This window comes from Carassius auratus, chromosome 1, assembly GCF_003368295.1.
Source record: "Carassius auratus strain Wakin chromosome 1, ASM336829v1, whole genome shotgun sequence".
In the NCBI taxonomy this organism is placed as follows: Eukaryota; Metazoa; Chordata; class Actinopteri; order Cypriniformes; family Cyprinidae; genus Carassius; species Carassius auratus.
Genome location: NC_039243.1, coordinates 5751924 through 5773198, shown reverse-complemented (window position 1 = coordinate 5773198; position 21275 = coordinate 5751924). Strand labels below are relative to the sequence as shown.

General features: G+C 37.7%; 4 protein-coding genes and 1 long non-coding RNA gene across 6 annotated transcripts in view; 3 read left to right on the top strand and 2 right to left on the bottom strand.

Annotated features, from left to right (window-relative positions):
• The first annotated feature begins 32 nt into the window (after positions 1 to 32).
• Positions 33 to 2911, top strand: zp3c (zona pellucida glycoprotein 3c). 2 transcript variants are annotated; one of them, XM_026203676.1, is made up of 8 exons: positions 33 to 686; positions 898 to 1010; positions 1095 to 1198; positions 1433 to 1604; positions 1989 to 2115; positions 2202 to 2290; positions 2479 to 2555; positions 2641 to 2911. In XM_026203676.1, exons 1-8 carry the CDS (start codon positions 144 to 146, stop codon positions 2781 to 2783), a joined length of 1368 nt encoding a protein of 455 aa, XP_026059461.1. In that variant the 5' UTR covers positions 33 to 143; the 3' UTR covers positions 2784 to 2911. The 2 variants fall into 2 exon arrangements, with proteins under 2 accessions (XP_026059461.1, XP_026059389.1); XM_026203604.1 differs by having other exon boundaries at positions 2638 to 2911.
• On the bottom strand, positions 2781 to 5481 carry LOC113043897 (inositol 1,4,5-trisphosphate receptor-interacting protein). Its single transcript, XM_026203491.1, has 2 exons — positions 5163 to 5481; positions 2781 to 4922 (listed from the first exon to the last, which is right to left on the bottom strand). Exon 2 carries the CDS (start codon positions 4919 to 4921, stop codon positions 3014 to 3016), a length of 1908 nt encoding a protein of 635 aa, XP_026059276.1. The 5' UTR covers position 4922; positions 5163 to 5481; the 3' UTR covers positions 2781 to 3013.
• A 1700-nt stretch (positions 5482 to 7181) lies between these two features.
• On the top strand, positions 7182 to 9885 carry LOC113067280 (calcium homeostasis modulator protein 1-like). Its single transcript, XM_026243087.1, has 2 exons — positions 7182 to 7837; positions 8370 to 9885. The coding sequence occupies exons 1-2, from the start codon at positions 7286 to 7288 to the stop codon at positions 9066 to 9068; spliced, it is 1251 nt and encodes a 416-aa protein (XP_026098872.1). The 5' UTR covers positions 7182 to 7285; the 3' UTR covers positions 9069 to 9885.
• A 3024-nt stretch (positions 9886 to 12909) lies between these two features.
• Positions 12910 to 19443, top strand: LOC113043681 (RING finger protein 122). Its single transcript, XM_026203236.1, has 6 exons — positions 12910 to 13991; positions 15712 to 15862; positions 16311 to 16353; positions 16715 to 16756; positions 17439 to 17521; positions 18720 to 19443. Exons 1-6 carry the CDS (start codon positions 13967 to 13969, stop codon positions 18841 to 18843), a joined length of 468 nt encoding a protein of 155 aa, XP_026059021.1. The 5' UTR covers positions 12910 to 13966; the 3' UTR covers positions 18844 to 19443.
• A 61-nt stretch (positions 19444 to 19504) lies between these two features.
• The window catches only part of LOC113043746 (uncharacterized), a 4552-nt gene continuing 2781 nt past the window's right edge, over positions 19505 to 21275 (bottom strand). The window contains exons 4-5 of the long non-coding RNA XR_003275785.1: positions 20148 to 20313; positions 19505 to 19901 (exon numbers count right to left, since the gene is read on the bottom strand). This is a non-coding gene — a long non-coding RNA (uncharacterized LOC113043746). The remainder of the gene's footprint in view (positions 19902 to 20147; positions 20314 to 21275) is intronic.

Genomic DNA, 21275 nt, shown 5'->3' with positions numbered 1-21275 from the left:
ACTCTGTTTGGTTCACAGGTTTGAGCCAATTATCAGCAGGTGTTTCTTGTCACTCTGTTACTACAAACGTCCTCCCAGCACATTAATCACTCTGAGATGGAGGGACAGCCTTAGAAAAGTATTGAAGCACAGAAAAGCTAGCAATGAAATATCAGAGGATGTGGCTGAACTGGCTGCTGGCTGTTTTTCTCAACACTAATCATTTAGTGAACTCATTCTCTTTTGAAGCTGATGACTTTGATCCTGAGGCAGAATGGGAATCGATGGAAAGTTTACCATCAAGCGGAAATGGTTATGACAGTGACTTGTTTGTGCCAAAATCCAAAAGGCTTTTAAACACGAAGCCTCCGCTAAAACTACCGGCGTCGGTACGTATCCCAGCGGATGAACTCTACAAAGAGCATTTCACCCCTGAGAAGGGCAGTAAACCGATACCTCCGCTGGTGCAGTCGATACTTCTGCCCACAGCACCTACCGAGATATCAGCTACTCCAGTCCCCGGTGAACCGAAGACGGTGGAGGTTTTGTGTTACCTGGACCGGATGTACGTGAGAGTCCTGAAGAGCTTTTGTTCTAGTCCCGGCGCGAGGACGCACTTGAAACTGGGAACGTGTGCTGTCAATAAAGCCACGGCCACTCACTATTATCTTCTGTATCCTCTGAAAGGATGTGGTGTAGAACGAGAGGTGGGTGACTGTATGGTCATGTACACACTGTAGTTTAACTAGTCTATCAAATTAATTTCGAGTGCTTCATCATGTTACACAGTTAAGTAATAATCATGTGAAAAGGGCTATTTACGGTTAGTTTCGAGAGCGAGTCGGGGATTCGCTTCAATGCGGTGTCACTCCTGGATCTAGTGTGCATGTGACCTTTTGGTGACCTGTTTAATTTCAGGAGGATGCCAATCGAGTGACTTACACGAACACGCTCCATTATACACCAACTGCCACCGGTTTGATCGTGAGGGACCTGCCGTTTTCGATGCAAATTCGTTGTAGCTACACAAAGTAAAGTGGTTTTTAACTTTTGTGGCATGTTTTGAAACGCTAAATGCGTAATTCAAGTTTTGATTGTCTTGTTTAAATTTGAAGGTTCCATCGCTCTTATCAGGTTGGATTCATTCCCAAGATCGCAGGTGGAACCTTGTACAGGGGTCTACAAACTCCAGCAGGGTTCTCTCTTACGGCAATGGACGGTATATTTATTAACTTTGATTCATTTATAACACAATTGCATAGTTTGAGTTGATTTTATAAAAAATATATATGCCTTACGTTCTCCAGCATGGGCTTCATTTTCATCCTGGTTTGTTTGAGGGACTGGCCAAATTAGTTTTGTGATCTATGTTATGTTACAAATTCTGTTGATTTGAGAATAACATATACAGAACTGAAATTGTTTTTAAGTGTAAACTGATTTGTGGTTTTAGCATCTTGGAACTCGCTTGCTGATGGCCAGAGTTTTGTCCTTGGCCAACCCGTATGCTTCGAAGCCAAAGGCCCCAGGGTTGCAAACAAAAGGCTGTACATGAACAGTTGTTTTGTCAGTTCCACTCCATACCTTCAGGCGGTGGAGAAATATTCTGTGGTGGAGAATTATGGGTAAATATGACTTCCATGCTGTTTTATGAACGATCCACTTGTGTCGCCACTTCCAGAAAATGTAAGTGTTGGGTTAAGTTTGACCACAGCTTGGATTTACTTGGGTCACTGTATTAAAGTCCACACTAAACCACTTCCACATTAAATGTTTTTACGTTTTTATTGTAAGCGATCCAATTTGGCCCTTGTAATATTTAAATACATTAACGAACTCACCCCCCCCCCCCAACCCTTCAAAAAAAGAAAAAGTTATGGATGAATAAATAAAATCCTTCCTTTCCCCCCCTTCTTACTATACAGTAAGATCATAATAAGATTGTGTCACAATGGAGAAGAAATGACCACAATTTCGATCTCATTCCAACTTTAATATCATCTGTGTAGATGCCTGGTGGACAGCAAGAACAGCTTTCTGACAAAGTTCCACACCAGTGTTAATAAGATGACTGTGAGGCTTTGTGTTGCAGCTTTTCTGTTTGAAAACATGATTTCTCTGCCACAGTCCAAACAGGTAATAAAAAACAAATTCTTAAAAGATCTCTTAACTTTTTTTTATTATTATTCTCCTTTATAAAACTCCCTTCTTCCCTTTTCTAGACTATGTTTATGCATTGTGAGTTGGTCTTTGGACCACAGACCCCTACACCAACTGCCAAGTCATGCACGTATGATGCACAAACCAACCAGTGAGTTTAAGCACATGAGGAGCACAAATGTACTCCCAAAATGCTGAAAATGTCTGCTCTAATGATATCCCTTGACACAATCTATTACTAATCTCCTTTTTTTTTTTTTTTTTTTTTCTTCCTAAAGTTTTAAACGCATCCACCCAAAGTCTGAGGGTATAGTAATTTTAGATGTTTGTGTGCTTTAGGTGGACTGAGTTATATGGTGATGCCACCGTGTGTGACTGTTGTGCATCTACATGTCCTACTCCTCAAGTTCCATCTGGTCTGTATAAATTGATTAATTTCCTTAATTTAAGTTTGATTTACTGAAATTTCTTCCTTGCTGGCTAAGTCTTTGTTTCTAGTAGGTAAGACATTGATCACCAGTGATTCTTGGGATTTGAAGATGCGCCCAGAAACCTCATCACCTCTTTCACCTGAGTCCATGCCTGAATCGTCTTTATCTGGCCATGATGACTTTGATTTGTTCTGGGAATCTGATGATTACTAGAAAAAAAAATTAGTTTGGGGTGTTTTTTTTTTTTTTTTTTTTTTTGCAGATATCTTAAGATACTCTAAAATGCCAATTTTGTGTATATGCCTTGTGAAGTTGATGTGATAAAGTGAAGTTACAAATTATTGTCTTTTTAACATTTGTCACCCAGAGAGCGAATGCATTATGGAATGAAAACGCCTGAACAAAAATACATTTACACATTTCTGGCACAGTATCTCAAAAAATTAAGTGTTTGTAATTGATCCATATTCGTACATCAGCACTGGCATATTTCTAATCATCTCCAGTAAGTGTCTGTTTGTTTTAAAGTATAACTCCTCATTAGACAATAATGGCAGAAACAAGTTAACCGGTTTTCCCTCTCTGAACTCTTCTGGAAATCCAATCTCATTAGGAATGAGACCATTCCCAACCAGAGGGTGGTTAAGTGATTTAGCTTTGAGTTTTTGCTGTAAGAAAGTCAGCAGATCATTAAGTCTGCAAGCCATCTGCTCAGGGTCCCAAGATAAGGATTTGTTGACCAGAAGATGTAATAGTGTGTTCTTCAAGTGGTAACTTGTTATCCCACATGGTCCAGTCAGGCCAGTTTGGTAATTGTGTAGAAAAGAAAGAATTTGTAGACAATGAAGATGGCATGCGTTGCTTGGAAGTGAATTGGTTATGTGTTGAAGAAGGGCATTTTCATAACGCGTAAAACATATGGGCCAATGGGTGTCAGAAACTATGGTAGAGGGTGGATATGGGATCAGATGTACCTCCGAGTCTTTAAATCTGACTACAGGTGTTAGTTTGAACAGAATGACCCGACCTGACCTGAACCGAACTTTGAGACTTCCAGGGTTTTCCCTATTCTGGAATATTAGCTCAAACTCATACTTGTGGCTGATCTCATCCCATGCTTTCCTAATGGCTGTCTTAAACCACTTCACAACATGTGTTTTAGCAAGATACGAGCTGTTCTCTTGGCATAGAAGGTCATTTATGTTGCTTTCAGTTACATGATCTTTTTTATCCGGATGTATAAGACACAATGTATCATCGTCATCTAGGCTGGTATTGTTGCAAGGACAGCTGGCTAAACTGGTGTTTCCTTTGGTCATCTTGACTTTGCAACAGTACTGGATGGTTGAAGAACCTCTACTTTCTTTCAAAAGCTCAAACTCGAAGCTATAAGGCTTTGGAGGGACGATGGGTACATGGATGTCACACTCGATGCTCTTTCTTGAAGCCCATTGCTCGTATAAGCTGCCAACGCCAACAAAGTTCTCAACCTCCATTTCTGAACATGTAGTCCTCACAGCTTCCAGCAGGTCGTTCACAAAACCCTCCACAAACTCACAAGTTTGCCAACTGTGACTGGGTGGAACCAGGACACACTGGTTATGGAAGCTAGTTAAGGTCTTGGAATCAAGATCAGAAACCTGGGAGATGTTCAAGCATCTTGGTTTCTTCCTTTGCAGCTTGGAACCCTTTCTGAGGAACATTTTCAAAATACGAAAAAATGAAATCAAGGAGAGTGTCTTCCAGAGGTACCAAGTGTAGGTGTCCTCTTGGTCACTAGATTGTTTCCCTCGAGTTATCATTGTCAACCTTTGGTTTAATCCCTGATCAGCTTGATGTTCCTGATGGGTGTCAGTCCGGTCCGATTGTGGCTTTTCCAGCTGAGCCGCATCCCCCTGAGAGACATTCTGGTCTACAGTGGGCCCCGACTGGTCCATGTTGACATGCTCATGTGTTAGGCCTTCCTTTGGCATAGACAATGTCCGTTTGTCTGTGTCAACATCTAATATTTCCTGGTCATCTGGTGCAAATGCCTTTTGGCGGAAGTCATTTTGCTCTCCGACTGGGGATATTTGCTCCTCATGCAGCTTAGTGGTCTTGACATTTGGTGTAATTTGTTGAACATCTGACGTGTCCCCCTCTCCTATCGGCACCCTGTGATGACTTTGTGACTCTTCCATGGCAACATCATGCTCCCCTTGTTCTAGCTTTGCCCCCTCCTTCATGATAAAGTGCTCATGCTCTTGCATGCTCACAATGATGTTGTCATCTTGGTCATGAAAGACATTGGGATCCTTCGAGAGAAGCAGACTGACAACCACGACAAACACATTTAGTAATGTGTCCTCCATCCTATGAGTGAGAAAAAAGTTACTTCCTGCTCACAAAGCTGAATTTCCGTATTAAAATATTTGAAAATCTATAACCTGCATCATTAGCAATAAAGAATGAACTGTTTGAGTATCAAATTGCTTTTTGAAATAATATATAACTGCTTTAATGTTCTGGTAGCACTTGTGTCCGTCATTCTGAAATATTTCATTTACGCTATCGAATATTGTTTAATGGATATTTTATGAATAAATAACTTACCTTTCAGAACCTGAACTTTAGGCACAGAAAACAGTCTCTCTGTGTAAAGCCGAAAAGCTAAATTGCAAGGCTCAGTTCGGTTTTTACTTCTCACACAGGATGTACCCTGTCAGAGTTTGACACCACACTTCCTGAACAGTGTACCGTCACACAGCCCTTCCTCTTTATTTAAAATAGTACACCAGTGACATACTTCTGCATGCAATGGTATATGCAGGTTTGTCCAATTGCATGGACCATTAGATAAAATGTGAATCATTCAGTAGTCAAAAGATTTTTTTTTTTTGAAAGTATTATCAGTGGTGCTTTCTAAGCTATTAATTCCAGAACTTTTAGATTTAACATTAGATTTCACTTTGATCACTCAAATAATTATGATCCTTTAGCTGTCATTCTTAAAAAAAGGGGTTTAATTTAATGCTATTATAGTGTTGCACTGTGTTTATAAATGAATATCAAGTAAATAATGTATGTATGTTACTCCAGCATACTCACTTATCGCCACCTACAGGGATAAAGATGAAATGGTGATCAAATGTGAACGAGCGAACCATTTTGTTGAACAGATTTGGTGAATCAAAATCCCCTAATAATATTTTCTGGGATGTGTTGTAGTTTGGTAATCAGCCTTTGTCAAGTCAGAGTTAAAGAAGTATCAACTCTTTACTGGACTCTCAGATCAAACTTACAGCACCCTAAACTACAACACACTGGCATTGGTATCAACTTTGGCACAAATCTCTATATCTTTACTTTACCTTCAAAATGTATTTTGTTATTCATATTTCATTAGCATTGAGATGCATATATTCTGCAACATACTGCATACAGACTACCTAGTACATACTGTATAGCAGAAAGGTTTAAGATATTTTTCAAGGACATATGGTTCAGTTAATCATGATTATAAATGATTCAAAAGTTTTCCACCTACAGTATCTGGAATCCCACAGAAGATTCAATTTGAATAGGGAGAGGCAATACCTTTGCATGTTCTCTGCCTGTTACCATGGTATCACCAGTTATGTAAATACATGCAATCTACTATATACTATGATCAATTACAAAGACATATGTGCACTCACATGTGCACTGAAACTGAAATCATGATGTTTGTGAGGACAAAATTACAAACAGACTGAAGATTAAGATATAAACAGATTCACATTTCCACCTACGAGCTGAGAATCTTTTGCATCACGTGGAAGAAGGTGTGTATGTTGTTTTGTGAGTCAGAGAGAGAGAGAGTATGAGGAACACATCCTTTGCTTCGACAGGTGGATGAATATTCGGCAGCACATTGCAAAATTCTGTGAGTAGACAGATTTGTTTTTTTGAGCGGTTTTATTTTCAAGTTTTGAATGATTTAGTTAATGAACTGTGTGTTGTGACCCAATGGGTCTAATTATGCATAATTCAACAATGCACATTAAAGAGAAGAAGAAAAATGCAGTCGTTGTCTAAAAGCCACTGCAAATACATTTTCGGTAACACTTTACAACAAGGTCTCATTTGTTAACATTAGTTAATGCAGTAAATGAACTAATAGTGAGGAAAGTATATTTACAACATTTATTAACCCAGTAATATTGGTTAAAAAACTATCACATTAATGTTATCTAACAGTGCATTAACTAATGTTAACGGATACGACTTTTGACCTTAGTGAATTCTGAAATAAGATAAATAAATGCTTTAAAATGTATTGTTCGTTTCTAGATGAAACTTATTGTAACATGTTATACATTTTTCATTATTCAGTTCTCATTATTCCCAAACGATTTTATCATTTTTTTTCTTCATTAAATATCCAGTTATGGAAGTAAAATAGGTTTAAAATGTGTTTCATGTTGACTTCAACATACACAATAAATAAAACGTATCCATGGAGAACCTTTCCACTGCACAAAGAAAATTCTTTATAGGGGAAAAAAGGAACTTCGGATCACTGAAAAAAAAAACTATTTTAGATCCTTTATTTTTATGAGTTTAGAAAACATTTATGAAAGACATCCAGAATGTTACTGATAAAAATAAAGGAAAATTGATCAATAGTGACCCTCAGATAACACAGTTTCTTCTCATATAGGCTAATATCAGGATAGACCAACCAACATATCAACATGGATAAGTTCCGTATGATGGCCCAGATTCTCCAGTCCAACCAAGAGTCTTTTATGAATGGTATTTGTGGCATCATGGCCCTGGCGAGTGCTCAGCTCTACACATCTTTTGAATTCAACTGTCCCTGTATCCCTGAATACAACTACTCGTATGGGATCAGTATGCTAGTTATTCCACCTATATGGTTCTTCCTTTTGGGTTTTGTACTAAACAACAATGTCTCGATGCTGGCGGAGGAGTGGAAACGGCCAATGGGACAGCGGAGGAAGGACCCTGCGGTCATGCGCTACATGTGTGTGTCCATATCCCAGCGATCGCTCATCGCGCCAGCCGTTTGGATCTCAGTGACTCTGATGGATGGTAAAAGCTTCCTGTGTGCCTACAGTATGGACCTGGATATGTCAGAATTTGGCAAGAATGTAAGTGGATACGGACTGTCTCAAGAGGAACTCTTACGAACACTGGCCAAAATACCATGCAAGCATATATATGATGGCCAGCACATCCTATCAAGAGAGGCCGCCTCCAGATACATAAATTGTATTTCACAGGTAAAAAGATCTACTTAATGCAGTACTGGTCATATAATTAGAATATCATCAAAAAGTTATTTATTTTACTAATTCCATTCAAGAAGTGAAACTTGTATATTATATTAATTCATTACACACAGACTGATATATTTCCAAGGTTTATTTCTTTTACTTTTGATGTTTATAACTGACAACTAAGGAAAATCCCAAATTCAGTTTCTCAGAAAATTAGAATATTGTGAAAAGGTTCAATATTGAAGACACCTGGTGCCACACTCAAATCAGCTAATTAACTCAAAACACCTGCAAAAGGCCTTTAAATGGTCACTCAGTCTAGTTCTGTAGGCTACACAATCATGAGGAAGACTGCTGATTTGACAGTTGTCCAAAAGACGACCATTGACACCTTGCACAAGGAGGGCAAGACACAAAAGACTAACAAACTTGAAGATTTTGACTTAATGGCACTGTACTATAAAATATCCAAATTTAAGCTATAATACTAATGTTACTAATGAATATTTGTTTGTCTGTGTTCTAAATGTTCCAGGCTTTTGGATGGTTGTTCTTGTTGATAATCACGATCGCTGCATTTCTGATCAGAGCCATTCGTCCCTGCTTCACTCAGGCCGCCTTTCTCAAAACCAAATACTGGTCCCACTATGTAGACACGGAGCGCAAGGTGTTTGATGAAACCTGCACAGAACATGCCAAAGGTTTCGCCAGGATCTGCATCAAGCAATACTTTGAAGGTATAAGCGGCGAGATTCAAAGCTTCCAGGATAATTTACATGGAGATGATAGCGATGATGAGGGCGATAAACCTGCTACAGATGAAGACAAACTGATGGGCGTTCGTCGACTGGACACCATGAACAAGGTGCTGTGGGACTGGCACACGTGTAAACCTCCGCTGACTCTGAGAAAGTCTGGCGATGCTAGCACCGGGCAAAATGGCGATTGTAGCATAAATGCTAGCAAAAATCAAAATGGAAATGTCTGTGATAAAACTGACCTTAACGAGGGCCAAAATGGCTTCAGATGCGGTTATGTGAATCCTGGCCTTGAAATTGGCCAGAGTGAATTGGGCAAGGAACACAACAATGCTAGCTTTAGCACTGAACAAAACGGTTTGACGAATAGACATAGCAATGCTAGCACAAGCCAAAACGGATTCATGAATGGTTGTGTCTCTTCTCCCGGTAATACTCAAAGGAAAGCATGGGCAGTGTATTATAGCAAGGTCTGAGATACATAGATGTCACGTATGTTGTCTTAAACACCAAAATACATTAAGGTCTTGCAGTTATATATTAGCCTACATGTCACATTAAATAGCTAAAGCTATGAATTATAATTATAGTTTGATCTTTACATTATATTACTATTAAAGATGTGGCACTATTTAGAGTGCAAAATAGAGTAAAACAATAAAAGTCGTAAATTAATGTGAGAATTAATGTGACAATAAAGCATAAGAATGTATACAGATTTGAAATAAAATTCTGTCACTTTGTGCCACCAGAGGGCAATATATACAGCACATCTCACCAGGTTTGACAGGCTTTTTTTATACTCTCTAGTTCAGTGGTTCTCAATTTCAGTTCCCGCTACCACCACAACTCTGCATATTTTGCATGCTCTTTTATTTAACTCACCTGATTCAGAAAAGCAGCTCGTTAGAAGAGAGCTCCTGTGAACTGTGGTCCGATTGACATGGTCCCTACAGAGGGTTATTTGCTCTTTACTCTGTAAATAAATACCATTTCATTTCACGTCTCACACCCCTTATAAGGACACGCTCCCTTCAAACTGGAATCATGGAAGAATATCTTGATGTACACTTCGCAGGGCACTTACGGTCGATTAGAACAAACATCTGAAGTGATCAGAGAAACATACAAAATGTGCAGAGCAGTGGTACTCGAGGACTGGAATTGAGAACCACTGCTCTAGTTTATATCATTTTTCTACTAAAATGTATCTTACTTTTTGCTAAGGTTAATTTCATATGTAGCATTGTATGAACACTTAATATACAATTTAATACTTTTGGATACTTTGGAAAAATGACTCAATAAAAAAACATTCTGTTGTAATACATTGACCTTTCATTTGTTTACTTAATCTCATCTCATATTTCAAATACTGACAACAGTTACTGGAGTGTAACCAAATGCACAAACTTAGTTAGGGACAAAGTTATGCCTCACTGGGATACACACACACACACACACACAAATATGTAAAAAAAAAATATAGGCCTTAATAATTTCCACACAATAAATACTGAAATTATGTGTGATTGATTAACTCAGTTTAGATGATGATTGTATTAAATGGGTCATCTGATGCGACATGCACTTTTATAAGATGTTGGAACTGAAACGTGTGTCGGCAGTGTGTGTACACCACCACCCTATAATGATAAATTTAAATTTTTTTAATCTACTAAAATCTTTACCCCTTTCTCAAATCTCTGTGACGTCACAGAGACAGGTCCTGCCCATGATAGTTTGATTGACAGTGGCGTTTCAGCAACAGTCTTACCTTAGACCCGCCCTGAGTGAGCCGTCATCAGTCCGCCATTGTTTTACTGCTGGAGCAGATGTAGACAAGAATGTCTCCTAAGCGATCAAGGTGGCCTGTTGTTGTATGTAATAATGAACTTAAAAGTCATCATTTACTCCTTACGTCTGAGCCGCTGAAGCTGCAGTAGATAACGTTTGTTTCTGAAGGGAATGCGCCCCTGATCTACTTAAATACATCTATGTTTGCGCAAATCATTCGTGATCCAGCTTCACCTCCAGAAGAAGTGAGTGTAAGGGTTTTTAATGAATCTTTGCAAATCGACTAATAATGTGCTAGTTAGCTAGTTTTATGATGAATGCAGTTAAAGTTTACAGTCTCTCAGAGTGCGGTTCAGAAGAGAGGGGCGGGGTCAGCAGAGCTCATTTACATTTAAAGTGCAAGTGCTGTAGACAGAGCTGTTTTTGACAGTAAAAACGCTGTTGTTTCTCACTAACATGGAGAAATTTTAACCAAACTATGTTACAGACTTTTTATTAAGACTCTAAAGAATCATATCATCTTGTGGAAAATGGGCATCAGATGGAACCTTTAAAGGGACACTGAGTAGGAATTACTCCCATCTAGTGGTGAAATTGTATTTTGCATTCAAACTAACTTTGCTCTCCAGCGCCTCGCTTTTTCAAATGCGCGTTGCATCTACGGTAGGCGATATGTACCAAAAAGCTTTGACAGGATGTCTTCTAATAGCACTTCGTCGAGTTTTCCTTCAGGTGAACAGGTGTGTTATTTCAAACAAACTGCAACATGACAACTAACAAACGAATGTTACAGTATGAATTACTGACTGTGGAAAACATGAAATATTGTAATTAGTAGTTATGTCTAATTTATTCGTTATATTTTCTGAATTATATGCATTGTTAGATATAAAAAAAAATATTATAATATAGACTGTAACACTGACTTACCTGTCGAGAAGAAAACTGGCCACTTCAGCGTCTCTTTTGAAATCTTTATCAAGCATTAGCTCTTTCCACCTAGAAAAAGCTTCCCCGACATTAACTCTTGTTTTCTGTAATCTATGGTCACGTTTCCTTTTACGTTCTACTTTTGACTGTTTTGGCGACGATGTTTTCTTCTCCTGTGGCGCGGCATATGTATGGTCCATAATAAGAATGCAATCCAGACTTTTAAACTTGCCGGTGCAGTTTCAAGCGCCTCTCACTGCTCTGCACCTGCGTTTCTGGCTCTGACCGAAAACGCGCTGTGGAAACGCGTTGGCTTAGTACTTTTTGTCCCTCTCTGCTATTATAGTTTTGCAAGATGGCGGAATTACATGGAAGCCTCCGTCAACCTACCGTCCCATGTATATAAAGATAATAAATTCTTCATTTACGAGGATTAGTTTAAACATTGGCATAGGTATTTGTACACCATTGAGGGCATATTTATGAATAAAAATATTGATTTTAGATAATAAAATACCTAAAAAGTTACTTATTGTCCCTTTAAACAGCTAATAATCTAAAAAAAAATTAATGGATACATTATATATTTTATTACAGGTAAAACAATAAAATCTGTATATTTATGGAACAAACATTTTCCCAAGAATTTAAATGTGATTTTCATTTAACAAAAAGATTTTAAAGATTTTAAAATAAATTATATATATGTATATATGTATGTATGTATGTATATATATATATATATATATATATGAATTTTAATAATCATATCAAGGACACTGAAGAAACCAGTGTTATTTTATATACTATTATAATATTTATTTATCTTTAGAATGTTTTATTTATTTTCAGTTTTCAATTTAAATGTAAAGTTTTAGACATTTTATCTGTTTTTGTCATTTCTATTCCTTTTTTAAATATTATTATTTCATATGTATTTCAGTATTAGTTTCAACTTAAACTTGCTTTTTTCAGTTATTTACCAAGGCAACATTTCTAGTTTTCATTTAAGCGTACATTTTGCTTCTAATATTTAAATTTAATTTTATTTCAGCTTCATTTCAGTTACCAAAAAAACAATTTTTAATTGCTTTAGTTTTAGTTAACAATAAGAAACACCTCTATGACAGTGAATGACATGCTCAGAATTAAGTCTAACTTGTGATTTGTTAGATAACCAGCAAATAATCTGTTTAGCACAAAACTGAACTCGTACACCACACTGATAAGTCATCAAGATAGCTAAGTGTGACAAACAGAGAGCACATGGCTGTTAGGCAAGCAGCAGCTGTTGTCTCCAGAGTTAGTGTTGGGGGTTGGTCACCTGAGTCTCTTGTATTTTCTCCCCTTTTCTCCATCTAAAAGCTGCAATTATGTTCCGTGGATGAAAATCAACAGGCTCTGATCACGTCAATGCTTTAGTAGGTCAGACAGCAACATAATCTGCATCAGATCTCCTGAATATACCTGTCAATGCACTCACTCACTCACTCACTCACTCATTCAGTCTGCCCTATATCTTGCTTTGTCTGTCACCTTTCGACTTCTGTTTTCTGCAGCAGCGCGCATGCATGCAGCCTTACTTCCTTTACAATGTTGCAGCCCTCTGAGCAAGACATAGAAGCATTGGAGGCCATCCTGTGACTGCAGTCGCGCAGAGGATTGGAGGAGGGGAATCGCTCACGAAGGGAGGGAGGGATTGGAGGACAGAGTTGCGAGGCAAACCAGGATCACATGAGCAAAGATCTGTTTACAAACTGAAACTGTGCGGCCAGGAAAGACGCAGGAGCCTTCCTGGAGAATATTACTGGCTGGCCTCACTAGAACACATCTATAACTCCAGCTGCTTGCGTTTTGGCTGGGATATTTGTTGAATGAGCTAAGGGACTATTCATTTTTTGGTCCACTTTACCGATGGAAGGATTGAGAGAGCAGATGGTTTTAGGTGGAGAGAAAAAATACTCCCCCACACAGACGCACACATAAACACTCCAGTGGCTTGATGGTGGCGAAGAGACTGCTCTCTTCCATTTCTAAACCGCTTGCTGTTCGATAAAGGAATATACCTCAAAAAAACAAGACGGGTCGAGAGCAACGTCAAGGAGGAAGAGCTAGAAGTCTCCTGCAGTAAGGGTTTGAAGGAAGACAAGAGGCTGTAGATGGAGTCTTGTGTGTTATGGATGTTTAGTGCTCGCTAAACCACCCTACACAGGAATTATTCTTAAGGAATTTGTTAACTTTAGTGTATGACAACACAAAGAAGACCACATCTGAAGTGGCATTCAGCCACATATGGACTGGTTCTCAAAGACAAGAAGAATTTCAAGGGTGTATTATGGACCTTCTGTCTGTGTAACAAAGTACCTTGTGCATATTCACATCGGCGGAGCCAAAGAGTGATCGGAATCTTTTGTTCTTCGATGCTGACATCATAAAAGCGGGATGAATGGAGGAATAATTGAAGTATAATCAAGACAGCACACCCTGTCATTTGAAGAGCTGGTCTTTAGACCCGTCTGACCTAAGTTACGGGAAATTGTGGGGAATAATTTGAGCTGGAATCAAGCTTTCGGTTGTGTCCTCCAGCCCCCGCATTGCCTGTTCCAGACAAGCAGTGAGTTTGCAGCAGTGCTTGGCGTCGGATTACATGCAACCATTCCAATGGTGTAACGGTGAGTGGCCTTTGCGAAAAGTCCAAGCCGAACTTGAATTGTTTTTTTGTTTTTTCTCTTCAGCATTAGTCACTGAAGTGGTATCGCTGCTCGGGATGTTGAATCCAGTTTGAAGAAGTCAAGGGGAACTATTCGGAAAAGACAAGAGTAGCTTGTTAAGATTAAGAAAACGTGTGTTGTGTCTAGACTGTTTTTAACAACCCGCATGCTGTCAGCCTTCTGCTCTTCTGAAAACTGCTATGTCTAGAGTTTCATTTTTAGACGAAATCGGGGATCGACCTATAACGAGTCAAGGGTTCAAAACAGTGACACTCAGCAATGAGACGATCAAGGACCGAATTCTCATTATTAGTGGAAATTGCTCAGATTCTGATCATGTATATATCATGTAAAGTTGTCAACCGGATCACTTTAACCAGATAAAACAAATAAAACATCGGGTATATTTGCATATTCATATATTATTAAGGATTTTGGGTCATATATACATATACCACTCAAAAGTTTGTGGTTTGGATACATTGTTGTTGTTTTTTTTTTAATTAGAAGTCTCTTATGCTCACCAAGGTTGCATTTATTAATATTATTACAGTTTAAAAAAATATATAATATAATGTATTGCTGTGATGATAAAGCTGAATTTCCAGCATCATTACTTCAGTCTCCAGTGTCATATAATCCTTCAGTCATTCTATTATGCTGATTTACTGCTCATGTATATACAGTAGAAACTACTAATTTATTTTCTTCATTCTTAATAAATAAAATATTCTAATGAATAGTGTTTATCTGCAAAATAAATCTTATGTAACACTAAAAACATCTTTTTGATTTTGATCTAATGTGTCCTTGACGAAAAAAAGTATTAATTTTTCACTCTTACTGACACCAAACATCTGAATGATACATATATACATATGTGTGGGTGTGTGTGTATGCGCATACATGCATAACTAGAATATACGTATACAGGAAGCTGCTGAGCAAGCAAACTTCTTCTAAATAAAGCGTTAACAAGAATATAGACCATAATTAGAAAACTATATGCACTGCACAGTGCAAATGTCAGCCACTAACAAAACTGTACCATGGTAATACTAAGGTACCATGTTTGCAAAAATGTAAAATATATATATATATATATATATATGATAATCAGTCAGTAGCATTACATAATAATCATTTACGGTAATTAAACAGCATTCAGTTGTAGAGAAGTGAAATCTTTGCTTCCATATACGCCATAATATAATACTAATAATACAATCACCAAATTGTTTTAAGATCTGAATCCTGTGCATATGGCATCCATTAAATCTCACTTTACCGTCTCATCAGAATGACACGAGCTTACAATAATCTCTGTGGAAGCTCCTCTATATAAGCACCTTAGATGAATAGATGAATAGATTCCTGCAGACGCTGCGTTAATCTTTACCTCTTATGCTGACTGACAGGAGAATATGAATGGAGATGAACTTCACATACAGTAAACAGTACTTTAGTAACACACACTAACACACACACACGGCTTCCTGAAAGGCCAGATGGTGGTTTGTTTGGTCGGGAAATGCACCGTTGTTCCTATTTGTTTTGTACATAGCTAATTTCCTGGAATTCCCCTGAAAATGATCATAATAATGAAGCGGGTTCTTCCTGCTCAAATATTTTTAAGCCATTGTGTGTGATTTCAAGTGTGTGTGTGTGTGTTTGTGTGCAGGCTGCCTCTGTGGTCTAGGGCTGCAGCATTCAGACTGTGATATGTCAGAAGAAGACATCTACCGTCTGCCGCTCAATGTCTATGTCATTGTCCTGGGCATAGGCATGTTCATCTTCATGCTCAGTGTAATCTTCTGCTGCTATCTGTTCAGGCACGAACCCAAACACATTCACCACACCCGCACAACTGCTGTTACACAAATCAGATTGTGTCCTCTGCTGCTCTTTGCTTCCTGTGAAGACATGAAGAAAGACACAGGAAGACATGTCTAGACCTTGACATTGTCTGTTTTTTTTTTTCTCAAATTAAACGTCCTATTCACATACATTATTCGTTTTTAATGGTGCAATTTAGATTACACTTTGAATCCCACATTTCATCAGACCTTGAGCCGACACACAGTATAAGTTATTAGTATAAACTAGTGTATATATTACGTCATATTTTATATGATTATGAGAGAGTTTGAGAAAGGAAATGCTGCAGCAAAATGAATTACACAATCACGACATCTCTCTTTTGCACCACCCACAACAGTTTTTGCAGCTGAACTCAGGAAGTGCAAAAGTGTTTCATTTTTCTCTCTCTTCTCATTACAGGTTGAAACAGCAGAGTACAAGGGAGCAGTACAGCTACAATGAGGTGGGCATAAAACACAATATAGTTAGATGTAAATATACAGCAAAGTCTTGATGAAATCCAATCTAACAGATGACCTTCATGATATAGGCTGCTCATTATAGTTAGCATGTGAGATGTGATACTGTTGCATATATATACACTTTTGGCCAATGGCATGCGTTAGGTACCTGGTTATTCGTTTGTTCGCCCAAATTCAGAAATTCAGTGTTCGGAAAGCTGTTTCTGAATATGCAGTTCCGTTCGGTGGTGTTAGAAGTGCAGAAATTATGCTTGAATGGTTCACAGCTTAAAGCGATTTACTGTAACGTTAAACAACACATTGTTCTTTTTCTTTATTATTATTATTTTCTTCTTCTGAAAGGTGGTGTTGAAAGGCGCTGGAAAGAAGCTGAGCCTGCTGGGAGTAAGTTTCATAAGCTCTCTGTAAAGTACCTTTGTATTTTAAGACCAGGCGTGACTGTTTGAAAATTAATATTATTAAATGACGTCAGAAATATTAAAGCATTATTTTATTATTTTTAAAGGGGGAAATGTTATGGCATAACATTTATTTTAATTTATTTATTTAATTAATTAATGATTTCCAGTACACAATAAATAGACCAAAATATGTGCCAAAGTTCAGTATCCGGTTGATTAAATCACCATTTGGCAATGTTTCCTTAGAATGACCAGCTCTATTTGTTAAGCATCAGAATCAAAGATGCTAGTTCTGCTTTTCAGATCTCCCACACAGTGCATTAAAAATTCCTTTGCAAGCGAGGCTCGATTAGGTTATGATGTGTTCTGTTGATTCGTAAAAACCTCAGGGGAAATTCTTGATTATTCAAATAGACCTCTGCAAGATTTTCTGGTCCTCTTGACCATTTTGGGACCTGCCTTTTGAAAACCCAGACGTGAAACTGATATCCAGTATTAGAGAATTGAACTCCAGCCCTTTAGCATCATCATGCAGTAGGGAAAAGTATGACTGAAACCAAAGAAAGAGAAAATGCTGGCAAAGTTACAACCAGCATTCCTACTGCTCAAGTGGGTGAATTATGTGTGTAAGGAGACTAATATATTTTTTTTCTTCTGCATCACAGCAGCCCTGTGCCGTATGTCTAGAGGAATTCAAGACTAGAGACGAGCTGGGCGTGTGCCCGTGTTCACACACCTTCCATAAGAAGTGAGTTCCACTGAAACCAGTGTTTACTTCATTGGAAATGTCACATGTACTTGATGCCAAGATCTTTTTGGAATATACAGCCAGCAGAATTACAGAGGAAAACTCATCATTCACAATTACCGTATTGTTCACAATTATTTGTATTTATTTATTTATTGAAGTAAATGTGACATTTTCTGGACAGTAAAATATAGGTCTATCTATCTATCTATCTATGTATAAAATGGTTCTTTCTGGTCCTTGAATCTGGTGCGTTTTTAAGCACTCCACTTGGCGGACACCCAAACGCATTGTATTTTTATAAATAATACTGTTTTTTTGTGTCACGGAACGTAGCTTAAAGAGTTTTTATGCAAGAATGTAGTTGTTCAGAGTTCAAATTAGCAGATTGTTAAAAAAGATCTAACGTTTATTTGAAAATTTGCTTCAATGCTTTTGGAGATCTGACCTCCAGGGCGTCAGTGGGCATTCAACGCTCATGAACCCACTGAGAGTTGTACACAAGAAAGTTATTTTTACTTTCAACAACACCTTAGCCAACAAATCCAGTGAGCAGCACTGTCATCAGAAATCACCCTTGATAGATTAAAGGATAGTACGCCAAAGATATCGCTTTCTAATGTTTTATTGTGAATATGAGATTGAGCTGAAGAATGAATGCTGTGTCAGATGCAGGTAATCACACTTGCTCAGTCAATCTCTCTCTCATAATACTCGACTCTAATACAGGTTTGAGCTTAGCTGTTAAACTGTCAAACTGAGATTTGAATCCATGGCAGAAGGAAGTATTTCTGTACAAAAGATGGTCTTTAACGACACTTCTTTGTTGTCTCTATTATTTTCACAGCAGCCATATTGCACGGCTAGGATTGTGATATTGCTATATGTCTATTTTATTTGGATAAGTCCATTTACACACTAAACATTTAAGAAATTGAAATTAATAAAAGAAAATAATATTAGTATGCAGTGCAATTTATTTGTAGAATAAATGTTGATAATATGCATCACTCTTAGTATTGCTAATACTTTTGACTTCTCACACACTCCTAAATGCATCAAACTACAAGCAACTGCAAAGCAACCACGTAGCATTGTGGTGACAAACTTTGCATGGACAAGTAAAAGTACAAAACCCTAGTTTGCCATTCGCACCAGTTTTTTTTTAAGAAATCTCTTGTTTCTTTGAAACTTGCAGGTGCCTGCTGAAATGGTTAGAGATCCGCAGCGTCTGCCCGATGTGCAATAAACCCATCATGCGTCTACACAACGCTGATGCCCCACGAGGAGCCGAGGGGCTGCAAGACCCAGAGGAGGTGTGAGCCCAGAAACTGTACGGCCCACGGCCAGATTAACTCCCTCTGCGATTGTTGGAACATATCACATGACCTGCCAAGGCTCTCCAAAGCCATCTATATGCACCGCCACAGCGGACCGGAGAACGCAAGACTCCAGGATGACAGCGTTCAGCTTCCACTAGTGATTCAGTACCTTATTGCCAGTAGCCAAACTTAAGAATAATCTCCTATATATTGTGCCACAATAATAATAATAATAAAGTAGTATTGTGCCGAGGTTCTAAAGCGAGAGATACAACGTGCATGCTGTGTAACGGACGTCAAAATGAGAGGTAAAAAATCTCAGGAGTTTGCCTCAGGGGCTCTAACCAGGCAACAAAAGAAAACATTAAACTTAGGCAATTCAAATTCTGCTGTCAATGGACAGCCGTATATATTGTAGGTTTGTCTGTTTGACTGGTACGACGGTCTTCTTGAAGATCCTGCGTAGTCCTTACAGAAATATTAAATATATAATCAGTAACCAGCAGTTCTTATCCAATATTGTGTTCATTGTTTGAATTGTTCCCTTTTCATTGTTATTTTGTATTGTTTGTTTTTCGAATAAAATGTCATGTTTTTGTGGTTAAGCTTCCTTTTTATATATATATAGATATAATATATAATATATAAAGATGAATAAAGATCTTTTCAAAACTTTTATTGCAAAATTTATTACAGCAATATTTTAACCCATAATCATCATTTATCAAATAGGAAAATGTGGTCATTTATAGACATTCAGTGATGTGACAGTTCAGGAAACGCATGCAAATGCACCTCCAGCAATATGAAAATAGGTGCACAGGTGATAACAAAAAAGCAAATAAGAAAAAAAGCAGATGGATTAAATATGGGTGGGTGGCAAAAAGATTCTTTGTCCTCAAATATCCTGGCAGCTTCTGCTCCTTTCGTCTCCACATATCCTAGGGCTTTCTGATTGACCGCTTGGATGATCTCAGGTGAGCCGTTCTTCTTCTTGTACTACAGGTAAAGCTTGAAGAAGAACTTAATCTTCTTCACTGACATGATCAAAAAGTTCTCTAGAGGGAACGGAAACATATTTTCGATCATATGTTATGCAAAAACAAAACAACTCAATTCAGATCAGTATTTTAAGATTAAATTCCACTCTACATATATCAACTGTCATAAAATGAAAATTAAAATGTAAATTAAAAAAAAGTAAATTTTTGAGTGTACTATGTCTTTAAGAATTCATAAAGTTGACTGTTATGAAGTAAATTCTTGTTCACATTTTCTGACTATCACCCTGCAGCTGTGTTTACCTCACTTCCTTCAGAGAGCCATACTTCACCATCAAGTGTATGAATATGGACCACAGGTTTGTGCGTTTGGTGTAAGTACTCAGGACCTTGTCAAACATGGATTTGGCTCTCTCAGCGTTCTTGTACTGAAACTTCAGCCGGGCAAATTTGACAATAAGGTCCATATCTGGAAATACAGCAAGGAAACAATGCATGAGCTGCTCAGGCAACCTGCAGGGCCTGAATATCATCCAAACAGCTTTTCAGATTCTTGATCATGAATGAATCTATACCTAGTAAATCTCAATGCATGTATACATGTGGGAATTAAGTATGCATGTATAAAGTGTAGCTGGCACTCATGTTTCTTATTGGACAGGCTGTGCAGCACCCTCTGCAGAAGGACATCTGAAGCGTCGCTCTGATGCTGTTGTAGCAAGAAGTTGCAGTCTTGTCTTCTCTTGTCTGAAGCGTTTCACTATGCTTTTATAAAGATTCTCAAACTCTTACACACACACACACAACATAGAAAAAGTAATTCGGGCTTTCTATTTTGAGGTAACTGATTTGTTCTCATCTGCCGAACAACATGTGGTACACATAATACTGGTGGCCATATTAATATCACTAAATATTTCATTATTTTAATATAACATCATTGATGTTAAGAATAGTTAACATAAGGGTTTATTTCTAAATTCATATTTATATATAATAAATCCATATTTTATGGTATTTCATATTGTACACTAATGTTCGATGGCTTGTGTGGCACATGTATATATTATTTTAGTAATTAAATAACACTTAAACAGCGTAAAACATTTTTTAAAACTGTTTTTAAAAGTCTCATTCTCACCAAGGCTGCATTTATTTGACAAAAAAAAAAAAAAAAAAAAAAAAAAAATCCAGTAAAAGAACACTGTGAAATATTGTTCCAATTTAAAATAACTGTTTTCTATTTGAATATATTTGAAAATGTAATTTATTCCTGTAATGCAAAGCTGTCTTTTCAGCATCATTACTCCAGTCGTCAGTGTCACATGATCCTTGATTTCGTATCATTATCAATGTTGAAAACAGTTATTTTTGTGGAAACCGCCCACCCTTAAGCCAAAATACATACTACTGCATCTTTACTAACAAGCA

Bases quoted from the DNA above. Each gene is read 5' to 3' on its own strand.
- zp3c (XM_026203604.1), top strand. From the start codon at position 144: ATGAAATATCAGAGGATGTGGCTGAACTGGCTGCTGGCTGTTTTTCTC. The intron at 687-897 runs GTGGGTGACTGT...GTTTAATTTCAG, and splicing joins GATGTGGTGTAGAACGAGAG to GAGGATGCCAATCGAGTGAC. The intron at 2,556-2,637 runs GTCTGTATAAAT...CTTTGTTTCTAG, and splicing joins TACTCCTCAAGTTCCATCTG to TAGGTAAGACATTGATCACC.
- LOC113043897 (XM_026203491.1), bottom strand. From the start codon at position 4,921: ATGGAGGACACATTACTAAATGTGTTTGTCGTGGTTGTCAGTCTGCTT.
- LOC113067280 (XM_026243087.1), top strand. From the start codon at position 7,286: ATGGATAAGTTCCGTATGATGGCCCAGATTCTCCAGTCCAACCAAGAG. The intron at 7,838-8,369 runs GTAAAAAGATCT...TAAATGTTCCAG, and splicing joins ACATAAATTGTATTTCACAG to GCTTTTGGATGGTTGTTCTT.
- LOC113043681 (XM_026203236.1), top strand. From the start codon at position 13,967: ATGCAACCATTCCAATGGTGTAACG. The intron at 15,863-16,310 runs GCACGAACCCAA...TTCTCATTACAG, and splicing joins TTCTGCTGCTATCTGTTCAG to GTTGAAACAGCAGAGTACAA. The intron at 16,757-17,438 runs GTAAGTTTCATA...TCTGCATCACAG, and splicing joins AGAAGCTGAGCCTGCTGGGA to CAGCCCTGTGCCGTATGTCT.